At 37.6% G+C, this 16484-nt stretch overlaps 1 protein-coding gene across 1 annotated transcript in view; it reads left to right on the forward strand.

The window, feature by feature from the left end:
* Positions 1-5781, forward strand: part of LOC136886037 (uncharacterized) — a 71505-nt gene extending 65724 nt beyond the window's left edge. Inside the window, exon 7 of the mRNA XM_068230880.1 lies at positions 5519-5781. Coding sequence (XP_068086981.1) covers positions 5519-5781 — 263 coding nt within the window. The remainder of the gene's footprint in view (positions 1-5518) is intronic.
* Positions 5782-16484: the final 10703 nt, after the last annotated feature.

Here is a 16484-nt window from a genome sequence, read left to right on the forward strand (position 1 = left end):
CTCTGCATGCAAGATATTGCGATGCTTGATCCCTGGTGTTAGTTATCAGCTGCCATCTAGCGCTTATGCTGAAAACTACGTGGCAGGAAGAATCGATGCTGTTCCTGGTAAGCTTTTATTATTTATTTTATATCTCAACAAATGTACATTTTAGTGACGTTCTTGTTGAGTATAACTGAACTAGACTTAACTTATAGTATAAGTGATGCAATAGCTATTTCGGAGAAGCAGTGTATACACATCTCTATGCGCAACAAACTTGATGTACTGAATTTAGTACAAGAGGTCTCCAGCGTTATAGTTAGTGCATGTGTACTGTACACAGCGCATCATAAATTAACTTTGTATGGGACTGTATGTGAAGTTTGTGTGTATCGATATGTAGCCTGATATTTCCCACGGAAACAAGTGAAAATAATGGAAAGCTCGTTTTGCTTCCAAGTGGATGCTACCAAAGTGATTATTGCTCTAACACCATTTCTCAAGTATTATGGGAACTAGTGCCTACATTTTCATATTTCTTAATGTGCCTTCTTTTGCGTAGACTCTTCAAGTGATCCTGTGGTTTGCAAAAGAAGACATACTGACAAGAAAACGCCGTTATTGGACGGTGAAACGGAAGACCTAGAGTGAATGCACAAAGTTGAGATTTCTGACCTGGATTGTATCTCTGACGGAGGAGATGAAGAAAGCCACTTTGAATCGAGAAAATCTGGCACTTGTCAAAGTGTTCTGGCTGATTTTACTACTGTTAATGGAACTACCCCTGACCCAACAGAAAATTTTAGGAGTGACAGAGACTGTTTTGATGATGACAACTCACAGCTGAGTGAACTGACGAAGCGTGTATCTCTTTCTGAGAATTGGAAAATAAAGGAATTCGAAAACCCATAAGAAAATACGTGGCGTGGTATACCATACCGAGATGATGGGGAGGATATACGTACGCCGTATGAATACTTTAGACGGTATATCCCGGAAGATCTATATGAAACCATTGCTTTCCACACCAACAACTACTATATTAGAACAAGTGCATCAGCAGCAGCAGCATTTCCACGTACCCTATAGAGATTCGCAAGCTAACTGTAAGAAACACTGTGATAGTTGTTCTGAATTTACCCAGGCTGAGATTGTTTTGGAACCTATTGACACGTATGCCTTTGATTGGTGATCTGATGTAGCTCAACCGTTCTGAGAAATAACAGAACAATTTACATTTAGGTAATGACAAACCAGACTGTAGTAATTATAGACTATGGAAGGTTATACCGATAACTGACCGTGTAAAATCAAGATGCCATGATCTCCGTCTTGAAGAGAATATACAGTATGTATCGATGAGCATATTATTTCTTTCAGGGGGTCTTTGAATATCAAGCAATACATGGAAGGTAAGCCGTATCCTTGGGGGTGAAAGTTTACCTTCTGTGTGGTAAGAGTGGGCTGGTTTACAATTTTATTTAGTACCAAGGCAAAGTAACACCCCTGAAACCCGAACTGACTGAAGAGTTTAGTATAACTGGAGCAGTAGTGGCGCAGTTATGTAAACGAATAATAACTAATGACAACTGTCCAGTGTATGCCGATAATTACTTTACTTGCATCCAAATGATCAGCCATCTTCTGGGAACGGATATATTTTACTGTCTTTTACTAGAGAACAGTTCGAAAAAACGAATGTAAAAATGTCCAGTTGGTCCAAAAAGTTAACGTGGTATCATGCATGAAAATGTAAATGGCGATGACATGATAGTCATTACCTACTTGAATGACAAGACAGTGATTATGACGTCGAGTCTAGTGGGGTAGGAACAGACAGGCAGTGTTCAACGATGGAGCAAAGCTGAGAAGGTGTATAAACAAGTGATCCGGCCTCAGGTTTAAAGATGTTAAAGCTCCTCAATGGTCAGTGTAGATAAAACTGACCTCTTGGTTCACCAGTACAGGATCTTCATTGGTTCACGGAAATGGACTGAGAGTTATGTCTTGCAATCACTGACATTGGCTACAATATAGAGGATATGTAGAGGTGTTTTCTTTCCAAAGGGGGACAGGAGTATTTGCTAGAATTTTCCTTTGATATTGCTGAGGCTTTAGCTAAAGCTGGTGTTCCTGTATTCAATCCCAAGAGGGGAAGACCGAGCATAGTGAGTCCCCTGTCACTGTCTCTTACAAGAATAGACTGTAGAAGGCAGTAAGACCAGTGGGTGATAAAAAAAATCACACTGTGAGTGCCTGGCCTACAATAGCCGACAATCAAGGAAGATGCAAGAAAGAAATGCCTACTCAATGGTCGAAAGCGAAGTATTAAAATATAATGTTTACTTGCGTTTGACAAATTATAGCAACTGTTCAAGGCTTTCCACAATCGTTAGTTACCTAACCGATTAACAAAACTAGTTTGCAAGGTGATTAAACTACAACAAAGAGTTTCTTCCGTGAAAACTGAGAAAAAGAACAGAAGATAAAGGGCAAATTGTGCTTACGTATGTGAATGTATAGAGTGTTTGTAACCTGAAGTACAAAGCAATGCATGTACATTGCTTTTTGGATATCCTTGAATAAATAAAGGATTTTACATGTTACAATTTTACATTTTAGAATTTATAATTTTTTCTCTGAAAGATAAGAAGTCAGGGACGAAAGGACATGAGGATGACCTTTCTCGGTTTAAAACTCTGCGACTACATACCCACCTGTTAAATCTAACAGTTTATACTCTACGCCGTAAGAGCCCCCGTCAAGTGTGAGTTCCACAGTGCTTGCGGAAATGAATTATTCTATCAAAGGAAAGGTTGCATTCTTTGCCAAGGTACGGTCTATCTCCGGAGCTAATTGCCGTGTGTGTACGGAGATCACATTTCTGGGCAAACGAACTATTGCTTTCGTTAGAGCATTATGGTCGTTCGCTGGAGTGAATTATCATGTGGGTACGGAGATGGTTTTTCTGGGAAAACGAGCTGTTGCATGCGTTACATTGGTATGGTCTTATGTTGGAGAGAATTGCCTCTTGTCTTCGGAGATTAGTAATATGGTTAAACGAACTGTTGCTTTCGCTATAAAGGTATGTTTTTTTCTGGGATGTATTACTAGGTGAGGGTATTTCTGTGTGAATGAATTGTTGCATTCATTGCAGTGGTATGGTCTGTCTTCAGCGTGAATTAAATTGTGTCTGCGAAGACTACTATTCGTATTAAAGGAAATGTGACACTCCCTACATGCAATGGCCTCTCTGCGGAGTGCATTGCCTTGTGTCTGCTGAGATTTCTTTTCCGTGTAAACGAAATGTCACACTCCTTACTTTGAATCGGTCTTTCTCCGCTGTGAACTACCATGTGTTTACAGAGACTGCTTTTCAACGCAAACGAACTGTTGTATTAAATACATCGGTGCGGCCTCCTCGCAGAGAAAGCGCTAGTTTGTTGTTCGATAAATAACTCGTTAGAAAAAGTCTTGTGACGCAGTTTACTAACATGCGCCTCCTTTCCAGAGTGCACTGGCGCGTTATCGTTACCAAATCTGAAACGGAAACAGAAATAACTGCAGTTTCAGGGAGGGGAGAGACAACCACAGGGAGATCAATGTAGGTAAGATATATTTGCTTTCGAACCTACAATTTTGCACAATTTGCACCCATGCATACCTGCTTAGAAATAATGATGAGTCTTTTATTGCCGAATTCATAGACAGCACTTATATATAAGTGCCCCTTATAAGCCAGGTTTCATTTCATATTACCTACTTAAGTGTCCCACTTATTGCTATAAGTGGACCTCCCACACACACTTAAGTGTCTCACTTATGTTGCAGCAAGGTGGAGGATAATGATTTGCTGAATATGTTGCATTTCATTCACAGGATGCTTTCCGTGCACACAGCAGAGATGAAAAATCCTGTCGAAATGTAATGTGACCAACAATTTAATTAAGGTTTCGTTTTAGTAAAGTGAGAGTTATGAATATTCTTGTTCCTTCGATTGAGAGAGTGAACATAACCTCTAGAGGACTCACTATCTCACCATTAATGAAGGTAGTGTTTTGAGATTTTATGCTACCTCTTAATTTCAGGTTATCGTTATTATTATTGTTATTATTATCATCACCATCATCATAACCGATATTTCGCTTAATTAATTGGAAACGTGTTACAAGTTGATAAGTTATCAAGGCCGTAGGCCTACGGAATAGTAAAGAACTGTACTGAGTTATAAGAAAAATGAACGTGTTGCACTACCACCATTTATTTTAAGATTGATCTGTGCTAATTACATCAGGTTAGTCAACGAATCGTTTGCCGGATTATATCAAAAGTTTCTGAAATTATGGCATCACATATCAAAACATACTGTTTGCATTTTATTGGGGAAATAATTAGGCCTATTATAACATAATGGCTACGGATATACTCGTCAAATCGTCAAAAGCGTTGTAAGGCTAGATATTCTACATTTCGATGAATATTTGTATAGGTTCGAGTACTTGGATAACTATAAACATATTAAGAAGAAAATGAGACTCTGGACATTTTCGTAGTTTGCATTGTCCACAACAAGTTTTTTCCACGTCATTCATATTCTGATGAGAAACTGCGTCGGTCTGCTTGTTCTATATTATGCACAAGTTCTTGGAGGTGTCGTCACAGCTCGCTGTTTTGTTATCCATTCTGATAACCAAATACAATATAGACGATCTTTCATCCTCAAATATTACGCGCGCGGTCGTGCAATGTCCTTCGATAAACAAAGCACAATAGATCATTCCACTATTCGGTAGCCAGAACTGTACGATCCAGGAAGCATGGGCATAATATACAGCATTGCCACATCTCCAGTGATACTTACTGTATCAATAAGTGTGCTCTTTAAGTGCTGTCTATGAAATGTAAACTCATATAAGTGAATACTTATTATAAGTGATCCCTTATTACTTAAGGGTTCCACTTATGTATAAGTGCTGACTATGAATTTGGCCCTTAATGTCAATTAGTTGTAGTCAACTGAGCACTTTACCTACTGCAGGGAAAGTAAGTAATAAAAGTGTCACATCTCACAGTGTTAGTACCGTCGTCTCTTACAGTAAGTTTGGGTAGCCTCTAAAACTTATTCCTCTGCTTCCTATACATTATGAAATTGCTAAACAGCCAAATTGAGGCTTTGAATATACACAAATTTTAAAAATATATTTCTAGCATTCACTCATCCCGCTGATATAAAATAATGAATTGGGCAATTAATGTTCTAAAACTTTCCAGCAGGTCCCCAGGGTAACAACGATTACATAAGAATATGCTATGATGTATTATCTCAATTAGCCTATCATGTTGTATTTGCAATTCTTATTTTCTCACTAGCTCCCGTTCTGGGCTGTTGCACCTATGACAGAGGATATCACGTCAACACAGGATGAGATAATTGATTCCAGAAAACTCAGCAGCAAACCCTTCCGTGCAAATTAAGAAGTCCGCAGTTTGTATATGACACACAATAAAAAACGAATTGATATAACTGCCTTTAAAGGTTATGACAAGAATGAATTCACTAAAGATTCGACTATCCAATTCAAGCACAATATCGGCCAGTCTACTGAAGTCCAACTCGACAAGAAGATTATTTACAAACACATATACCAGCTAAAACAAATGGAGATTATCAGCTTATTAGTTGGTGCTTGTGACACAATACCTGCCTTCTTCATGGAGTTCGGCAAGAAGTTCGAGCTGGCTCTGAACAGCATTGGAAATGTATTTACCACCAACATTGTTGACTGTGGCAACACGTAATTGCGGGAAGTCGTTGATTCATCCAACAAATATACATGCTAAGACTCATAAGCAAGTACAATGTTTCAGTCCAGTAATAGTAGGTGTCTTCATAACATGTCAAAATCAATTAAAAATCGATAAAAGTTCCGGGACGATCTCTCCGTTAACCGTTATTAAACAATTACTCTCTTTGATTCAAGATTGCACATTAGTCGAGAAAACGAAAGTGGCTTGTAGATGCAATTATTGGCTCCGTCATTATCTTCGAGCTGGCCAATACTTGATAGTGGGATCAACCAAATATGCAGGAGGCTTATCAACTGCTGTTGGGATGTCAATACCCGTTCACGCCTTCATAGAGGATCTCCTTCAAGAATTTAGCAATCGGCCGTAGTAGCTGTGCCGTTATCCTCGGTGGTTTCATTAGATATTGTACTCAGGCCCTTTTTCTGTGCTAAGTATTTTTCGATATTGTCCAGAAAAATTAATTCTAAACCGAGATTGGATTTATAAATAAATTCCATATTTTTATGCCGTTTTTTATTATCGATGTAAATAATTTCAGCAAAGGCAGAATATTTGTTATATTGTATTGCTTTACAGTGTTCTTGATAACACTGAGCATATGTTCAGAGAGTCCATCCTTTATAAAACATCTTACCCTCTCTACAAGTTAACCTGTATACTACCGAGTTACTGCAGTCATTATCTTTATTAACAATACTGGAGTCGCAAATTTTTTGTGAAGCTTTGATTTTAGTCCTACGTGTAAATCAAATTTCCCCAAAATGTTCGCAATATTTATAGATTTCATTCCCAAAACGAAAAGGGAAAAGATAAAGGAGGGTTCTGTTCTTCATCTTCATTATCTGCTTTTCCATCTCCGTAAAGAAGACTGAAGAATAAGAGGAGAAAAGTACAAGAGGGTTTTGAAATGCTCCCTCCTCCTCCCCTTTTCCTTTTCCATCGTCATTATCTATTATTACTTCTCCTTCCCAAGGAAGATTGAAGAATAACAAGATTAAAATGTACAGCAGAGTACTGAACTGCTACTCATTCTGATTTTTTTTCTTCTCCCATTTGTACACATCAGGGTGTGTAACAATCGTGACAATAATATTGCTCAGTGTATGTAAGAAGAAGTATAAGTTGTAGACGCGGAAAATCTTACTATTTCTTCCTATTAAAGAAGATTGGAAAGCAAGAAGAGAAAAGATACAGTAAGGCCTTGAAATTCCTCGTCCTCTCCTTGTTCTGTACCTTCTTCTACGTCTCCTTCTTAAGGCTGACTTAAAAGATCCATTTTCATTTTAGACTACGATTACGATGGGGTCGCGACATATCAAATCATTTCGGAGGTACTGCCAGCAGGTTATCAGGCCGCTGCTAACATAGAAAGCAGACGCCTTTTGCAGGATGGAGTCAGATGCTACTAAATGGATTCTAGTGTAAATTCCTGAACTGAGGGGACCATCATACCACCTAACGAAACTCATCCGCCCAAAGCCGTTGGCCACTTTAGAGGATCAGGTCCGAAACTGGGCTGTACCATAGGGGAGTAACCGGTCCGAAAATGTGAGCACATGATATTGAGTATCACATACAAACAGGTATGGAGTCCCAAGGATAATTGTACAAATAACTCAATGCAAAGGAAATTACTGTATCATCAGCAAAGATGTGGAGGGGCAAGCGGGAGACCAGGAGAGTAAACGTTAAAAGAATACTGTGCTTGGAAATTTAATCCATTTGTTTGACAAGTCTAATATTTATCAGTAACTCCTTGGAAGACCCTGTTTTGTAATGAATGCCTATATATGCCCCTAAACAATTCTTCTACATCCATGTTTTATTGGTGTTTGCATTATATACCTCTGCAAATTGATCTCTGAACAAAACAGGCGGATAGAAAGAATTAATGTTGCCAACCCAAAGATAACAGAACAAAATATAGTAAAAACAAAACTTATGAATACTAAATTTCTTCAAGAAGGTTCATTCCTCCGCACCAGAGTGCGTAATCATAGTTTTTAGTAGAGACATCTGGTAGAGAACGTCCACACTTCTTGATCAAATACAAACAAAAACACATCAAACTTCACACGGAGCTATCTTCAGAGAAACTGTTGAGTTAATACAGATTGTTAAAGTTCAGGCTTTCTCCTGTAGAGGAGTTTCAACGGGCGCAGTATTTGAACTAGCGGCGCGGCACAATGATTACTAAAACTATCTTCTCCAAAATGATCAATTAACGTACTTTCAATATAGTCGTGAATATCGTCTACTGAATAACTACATGAGGGTAGTGTTAGCACATACTCATCGTAATAGAACTTGTTTACACCATCACGCACATTATAGATTTTATTGTAGCTTTCAAACGATACTAGTCCAAGACTATGCGGCTGATAACCAAGTTCGATTGGTGAATTAAAATAGACGGTTGTTTCAGGTCCTTCTTCACGTACAGCAAACGTTTTTTCACTGTTCGTCATCACGTAGACACTAATGCTCTTTCTCTACTGTCTGGGTTTGATATAAGAACATAAGACATAATCGTCCGAACATGCGTGTATTAAAGTTTTGCACACGGTTTTTATTGTAAACAATGTCTGCACTGCTTCCGAAATAACGTATGAGCTCAAAAGGAGGAGGTAAGTCTCCATAGCTATCAAAATACCATACTTTAGATTTACGTTTTACATAAGCAACGTAATGAGTTCCAGGTCCACGACTGTCGTCCAAGTTAATTACGGCACTTTCACGTTCACGTGGGCGCGCTGGTAGTTGATCGCGCATATACACTCCTCGAAAATAATGAATTCCTAGTTGTTTAGCAAACGTAAAAACTTCATCATGCGTTAGAGCTCGATATGGCAGTGCATTCAGTAGACGTTTTTTGGAGAAATGTAGATACCAAGCCCATTCTTGTATGGCGCTAGCTTCATGTTCACACCTTTGCCTCGTAACGCAATTGCCTCCATCGTCTTGTTATGATGTTCACTCTCTTTCAACTGTTGTTTCGCTTCTTCTACAGCTTTGACGGTTCTCGCTACAGCACTAGCACCACCTAGCAATGACCCTAAAGCTGCTAGGCCAGCAAACAGCGCAGCAAGAAATGCTCCTCGTTTTGGTACAGGAATAATTTGTGCACTTTTACTAATATTGCTCTGCACTTTGGAGAAAATCTCGCTCTTGCTGCGCGTAATGCCTTAGTAATAGCTACACGAGGATTGTATTCCCCTCGAATAGGTTTTTGCGCAGCCTTTATAACATCATTCCATCCAACAGTTTTTGTTTTCTTCCTCTTCATGTCGTTTGGATATCGTTGTTTCACCATGCTGTACACGACTTTACTAGTCAAGGGCTAATCATAAACTAACCGTTGCCTCTTGTTTCGTTCAATATATATATATATATATATATATTACTATTACGTACTTTATGATTCAGTTACCATGTAGATTATAAAGAAGCAAGACACGCTACCTGTTACCGACATTGTACCACATCTCTTACCTAGTTATAGTACAACTACAAGAAAACGTCTTGGAACGTTGTATCCTTTTACTGTTCGATGTATTATATCAGGCCCGTCGGGAAGCGGTAAAACAAATCTTCTACTTACACTTATTACTTCTGTAAATGGTGTACGCTTAGAGAATATTTACGTTTTTGCAAAGTCACTCTATCAACCGCTATATACTATTCTACAAACTGTAATGCACGATCTACTTAAAGATGGAATAAGATATTTTAAATTTAATTCGCAAGAGCAAGTACCATCACCAGACGATGTGCTTCCTAATTCTCTTATGATTTTCGATGATGTCGCAACAGAACAGCAAAACGTTATTCGTGCATTCTTTAGTATGGGTCGGCATAAATATGTTGATTGCATCTATTTGTGACAAACCTATTCTCGTGTGCCTAAGCAGTTGATACGCGACAACGCAAATGTTGTGCTTTTCGGCAAGATGAGCGCAACATACGACATGTGTATAACGATCAAGTTAACACTGATATGACATTCGATGACTTTAAACGTATGTGTGCTAAATGTTGGTCGTTACGCCGTTACAGATTTTTAGTTATTGATAAAGAAAGTGATGTACAGCATGGATGATATCGCATGGGTTTCGATCATTTTATATGCATTAACACAGAATTACAGTAACTACTTGATTAAAAACCATCATCATGTTAACATCTAGCAAGGAGATCACAAAACGTATCATCCAAGCTCGAAACAATATTTGACGGAAATTTAAAGAGCTTAAACGTATTCAAGCAGACACGGATTTATTTTTAAAAACACAACTAAGTACACCAATCAAAGAAATGTTTAATTCTACTTCATTACCGCAGTCTACTTCAAGTTTTGCTTCTATGCAAACATCATATCATAAAGAGAAGCATGAAGAAGAAGAAAAGCATGAACAAGATAAGGAAGAGAAGAAGCAGGATGTAGATCAAGAAGAGGAAGAGGAAGATAAGGAAGAAGAAGAAGAAGAAGAACTTAATGATACATAATCATCTAAACGTGTTGAGTTTTTAACTACAGATGTTATTGCTGAAACACCTACTACATCGACGCAAAATCTACCACCTTTGTCTGAGATTATGATTACACCAGAGTATCACAATCAGTTTAGAACTTCTCTTCAAGATACCTATGGATCTCTCTTTGCACCTTATATAGAAAAACTTTTTACGGGACAAACTGACACTACCTACGGTATTCGCTACGAAGACGACTGTTTCTCGATAGGAAATTCAAACGTTAAGATTAATAACAACAAACTCATTGTAAAAGGTGTTAATTATAAACCTACGAAAGGACTCTTAGAACTTCTTTTCTCACGAATACCTGACAAGGATATAGTTTTACAAGATGATCTTAAAAAATATAAAGCAATACTCTTTGCTACTGATGTAACACGGCGTATTTACAAGAGAACAGAAGCTGTAAATGCAAATAAGAGTTACAAGTATCGTGAGTTTAATTCTAAGCTGTTTCCGACTGCACGTAGTCTTGATGGTATCTACAATCCTTTGTTGCCGTATGTGGATGTAATATACTGGAATGACCCTAACTTACTTGTTGAACGATTACAACTTTTAAGAGCATCGCATGAGGCTGGTCACACAGGTCACGGATCAGAAATTCTAGAAATAGAAAGAGAACTACGTTATGCCGGTATTATTTTGTAATGGCTCATCAAGAGAAGATCTCACCTGTAAAGGTAAACATAGCACATGAATTACGTAAACCAACACATCGCACCTACTGTCGCAGACGCGTTATTATACGAGGAAAAGATGATCTCTGGCAAGCAGACTTAGTAGAAATGATTCCATATGCCTCTAGTAATAAGGGGTATAAGTATCTACTTACTGTTATCGATGTGTACTCGAAGTTTGCTTTTGCACAACCCGTGCGTTCTAAAACGGCAGCTCAAGTTAAAGAAGCATTTAAACATATTGTTGAAGAATCGAAACGCTGCCCAAGGCTCCTTCAAACTGATCAAGGTAAAGAGTTTTACAACAAGGATTTTTCTTGTTACCTCAAGTTACTTGGCATTCAACACTACTCTACGTTCAGCAATCTCAAGGCAAGTGTTGTAGAACGCTTTAATCGTACACTCAAAACAATGATGTGGCGCGAATTTACAGCACAAGGTTCATATTGTACCCGATGCATTTACTGGACGTATTCAAAATGGCGCCTACGGAAGGTAGAGGCCAGCCAAGGCAAAGAAATGTATAATAAGATATCGATATTGATGTATGCTAGGAGGCCATGACTAACTTAAACCTACCACTATGAAGGCGGTGTACAATGGTGTAGAATCGATAGAATTGTTTTCAAAAAAATAAGAAGGATAAAACAGATTATTATAAAAAACTGACTTGAAAAATTGACGTGGTGAGAATAAGACGTTCCGAACTTCGCACTCGAAAATCAGCGAGATAGCCAATATTTAGCGAGAAGTATTACGCTGAGAAGAAAGAAATATTGAGCGTATTGAATAGATAAGCGTTAAAATACTGGAAAGAGGGAGTAAAATCCTGAAGCTTTGAATAATACGTCCAGACACTTAGACGCAAAGCCGTTTGAAAATAGGAACTTGATTGAGACGTGAAAGCTCGAGATTAAGCCACTCTTAGTGAAAAGAATCGCAAGGAAAACCAAATAGAGAAGCAATCACCATAAAAATATATATTCTACGCAGAACCATGATGAGCTTATATTTTTCAGAATCATCCCATATTATCTACTGTGTTGCTGAACAGATGATGGCTTGCTAAATCGACATAGACCGACCTGGAGGGAGATGTCATCCTGGCCGTTAAAACCACCCGTCCCGTGTGGAGGAGGTCACACTACCTGAGATACCACTGGTGGAAATCCTGTCCAGTTCCCGATCCAAGGACTACGACCACACCCAGGAGCAACTAAGGCCCGAGATATTGAATGGCGAGCTAAGTAATAGTATTAAGTAATATAATTTCTTATGTGGAGTATTACCAGTATATACAGTAGATCTGAATAGCCTAAGCGTGAGATAATTAAGTGTGCTTATGAATATAAGAAAGTGCAGTGTGAAATATTTAAGACGATATCTCGTTACGGAGTGGTAATGTGTTACTACATTATTTTATCCAAGGATGAAGGAATACGATTTAAAAGTACGACATAGTGTAACAGCTGTTTTCAAAGAATCCCGGTTAGTTAGAAAGGTCCATGAGTGATGTAGTATTAGTCAAACCCTGTTACGTCACAGAGGGACGCATGTTGAATTGGTTAAGACAAGTTACCATACTCTTTGCTGTATGACTTTATTGAAAGGAAAGATACTTAATTTGGGGTTATATACGGAATTGCAAGATTAAAATGCGTTTTGAGGAACGGATTCTGCGCTAATGATGAGATACGTATCGTTATGTTTAAGTAATATTGGAGGTTAAACGCGGTAGTTATGGATGATAAATGAAGTAAATATGAATTGAATTGAAGGTTAATAGTGAGATAATGGAAGTGTGTATAATATTTTAAATGATATATTGCGCAGAGTAATAGGAAGTAAAGCGTATTTGATATATTTAATATGTGATGTTGGAGCACATGTAGTGCGATTACAGAATATAAGTATGCCCCAGGGAAGAACTTTAGCAAGGTATGGAAAATAATATTACGCATATTTTAATGATGTGTGAAAGTGGTTTGACAATAATAACAACCGGTGATGGGTAAATGAATACATAATTATGTCATATACTGAATGAATGGTTATTGCATGGAAGAATAAGCATGTATGCAAGTAGTAACATAATGTAGTGTTGAAATATATTTGTATTGGCATTAGCACACCTATACATGAGAAATGCTTACTGGCTGTATGTATATCGAGCTGGTATACGATACATAAGAAATTATTTAGCTAGAATAGGGAAATTATTTGACATTTACGTAGGAAATCATTGATGTCTTGTTAATATGAAATATTATTAGAGCGAATACTTAGTTAGGAGCCGTAATTTAAATGGCAATCGGACAGAGGAACTTAGTGCGTCATTCAATATTTCATTTTCTTCACGCTAACCTGCACCAACGAACTCAGATAATTTTCAACATAACTTAGGTCGCTGATATTTGTATTCAGGACATATTATTCAAATTCAATTCATTTTCGCAGAAACTTGAACAACGTGATGGTTGTATTTTTAATGAGGTATATAATCATACCGTGGCTGATGGAATAATTTATTGACATAACGAATTTCGTCCATGGCCAAAAGACTGCGATGTAATATATTTAAGTGACAAAATGTAATTTTTAAAGGAAAGATAATTCATTTCAGGAATACGTTACTCAGTGTATTAAGATGTAAGCATAGTTTAGGAAGTAGGCAGCGCTGACCTAACATATTTGATTCACTGATTAAATATTTATTTATTAAGTTGATAATTGAAGCTTATGAGTCATACCTGATATTAACCATTTCTTTTGCAAAACTTGACAATTTAATAAATGTGTTTCTTGATTAGTTTCTTATATAATGAAGTGAGTTTTCATTCATATTGGTAGTTAATAGTTTTATTTAGTATGTAAGGTTCTCGTTGTGCGAATATATATATTTTTTTAAGGCTGACTGAAGTTTGCGTTCACAAAACAACTACTGAGCGTATGGTATCGTTACTTTCTCTGAACAGCGTATGATATCGTTACTTTCTCTGAACCGCATATGGTACCGTTATTTCTCTTTGGACACACGTAAAACCAAACATAGAAAAATTAACCATTTTTCTGGAGGCATGGATACCCTGAGATATAATTAACTGACTAGTTGGGAATTACTGTGGTTACCCTGACCCGTAGGGTGCAGTAATTTTTGGCCCCCAACAGTGGCGCAAAATAAGGAGAAAGGTGCCGTGCGAAATGAGGAAAAGGTATACACGAATCGTCGCCAAAAGTAATTTTTGGCGCCGCAACGTGATGCCATTGAAGAGAAAGACACCGCGGGAACATCGAATAATGGACCGCCAAAAGTAAAAATTACCGATCCGACATAACGCGATTAAAGAAAAAGATACCTGGGAGAGAAACGTATCAGTCACCGAGAATAAGGAAGTAAAAGTTGTCGCACAACAGTGAGGAAGTTGAGGAGAAAGACACCGCGGGATCGAATATTTAATTGAGAGTTAGACCCGAGAAAATAGCCCGATGACTTACTGCTGAACCAACATGGAGGTCAAAAGAGGATGATATTGCGGAACGTTGTGGGAAGCAAAAGAACCCAACGTGCAATTGGTGAAAAAAATACTTGGAGATTTGTCAAGAAAATAGGCTCGGATGAGAAACTGATAATTAAGTATTGAGAGAATGATGTGTAAATATGAATATTTTCCAGAAGTAGATTGTTAGATGGAGTGATAGGAGGATATTTTATCATTTTATTGAAATAATTGTAGGTCTTCATATTTCATTTTATTTTAAAATATGATTGAATTTAATCTTGATATTTGGATTAATAGTTAGTATGTAAGTAAATGATGAATACCACACGGTGGATAATCGATTTTCTCTTTCTGGGAAACTATTTCTGAAATGAATTCTAAGGAAAATGATCTGATTTCGTTGGGAAGTTGCTCGTATTTTAACAAGTAGGATGATATCGATCTTCAGGAAGGTCTATATTTCAAATAATTTTGAGAAACTAAGTGAATATTTAGTATATAAGACTTCATTGCTAGCTTTAAGGATATTTTAGACTTAGAAATTGAATATTTCACATATTTATTGACACTGTGTGATATTAGAGTACTTGAAAAGTTAAAGTTGGTTAGGAAAGTAAAGAATTATTCGAAATATTATTGAAATTGACGAAAAAATGGCAACTCAGGGAAGAGTACAAACCAGAAGGGAACAAGAAGAAGAAATGAAAAGAGCACAGGAAAAGCATGAAGGAATGTCGTTATGGTTTCTAGAATATATAAAGAAACAAGAAGAAGAGAGACAGAAAGAAAAACAAGAACGAGAGGAAGAAAAGAGGAAAGAAAAACAAGAACGTGAGGAGAAAGAAAGGAAACAAGAAGAAGAGAAACAGAAAGAAAAAAACAAGAACGAGAGGACGAAAAGAGGAAAGAAAAACAAGAACGTGAGGAGAAAGAAAGGAAACAGGAAGAAGAGAAAAATAGGAGACGGGCAGAGAAAGAACAAAAGCAACGTGAAGAAGGGAGGAAAGAACAGGAAGAACAACGAGAAGAAAGGAAAAAGGAACAACAAGAATTATTAAAGGAGTTCCGGAGAGAACAAGAAGAGAAACTGGAGGAGTGGCAACAAAAGCAACGTGAAGAAAGGAAAGAGGAACAGCAAAAATTGTTGCAAGAGCTGAATAGAAAGCAAGAGGATCAACAGAGAGAGTTGAGAGATGAAATCATAAAGAAACAGGAGGAGATAAGGGAAGACAACACAAGAACTCGATTGGAAATACAGAATAGACTAGATGAAATGACTCAGAGTATGGAGAATAGAAACAAGCAGATATACGAAGAAATGGACAGAATTAAAGGACAGGTTACAGAAAGCCAGGAAATTATCAAGAAGCTGAAGGATGAGGAGATTAACAAACTGACCAGCGATCTCCGAGAACTAAAAATCAGTAATGAGAAGAAATGGGACGAATTAAGTGAAATAACAAGCGGCATGGAAGGATTGAAGGTCAGACATCAAGAATTAGAGGAGAAATTCGATCAGGCTGCTGGCACAGTGGCCGGAAAAATTAATGAATTAAAAGAGAAGATCGAGAGCGATAAGAATGAGGCGGACCAGAAGATGGAGAAGACGGAAGAGGAGTTAAGGCAGATTAGGAAGGAGATGCAGGAAATTAAGATAGAAAACCAGACAACGAAATCCGTTATTTCGAATTGTAGTGAACGGCAAAAAGCGATAGAGATTCAGATTAATGAAAGGGAGACTACACCATCAAGAACACTCGATCCAAGTAGGCAGAGCATAGATTTGGTAAATGGAAGCAGTCAAAATGAAAGTCCAACCATAATAAACGTCATAAAAACTTACGACGACCGCCCAAAGCATTTTGATAACACATCAAAAATCTCACCCAAGCAATTTCTCAGAGATATTGAGGAACATTTTCGCGAAGGTAGAATTCAAGAGGATAAGAAGCTGCGCGTGATAGAAAAACATCTAGAC

The sequence above is a fragment of the Anabrus simplex genome, chromosome X, assembly GCF_040414725.1.
Source record: "Anabrus simplex isolate iqAnaSimp1 chromosome X, ASM4041472v1, whole genome shotgun sequence".
Lineage (NCBI taxonomy): Eukaryota > Metazoa > Arthropoda > Insecta > Orthoptera > Tettigoniidae > Anabrus > Anabrus simplex.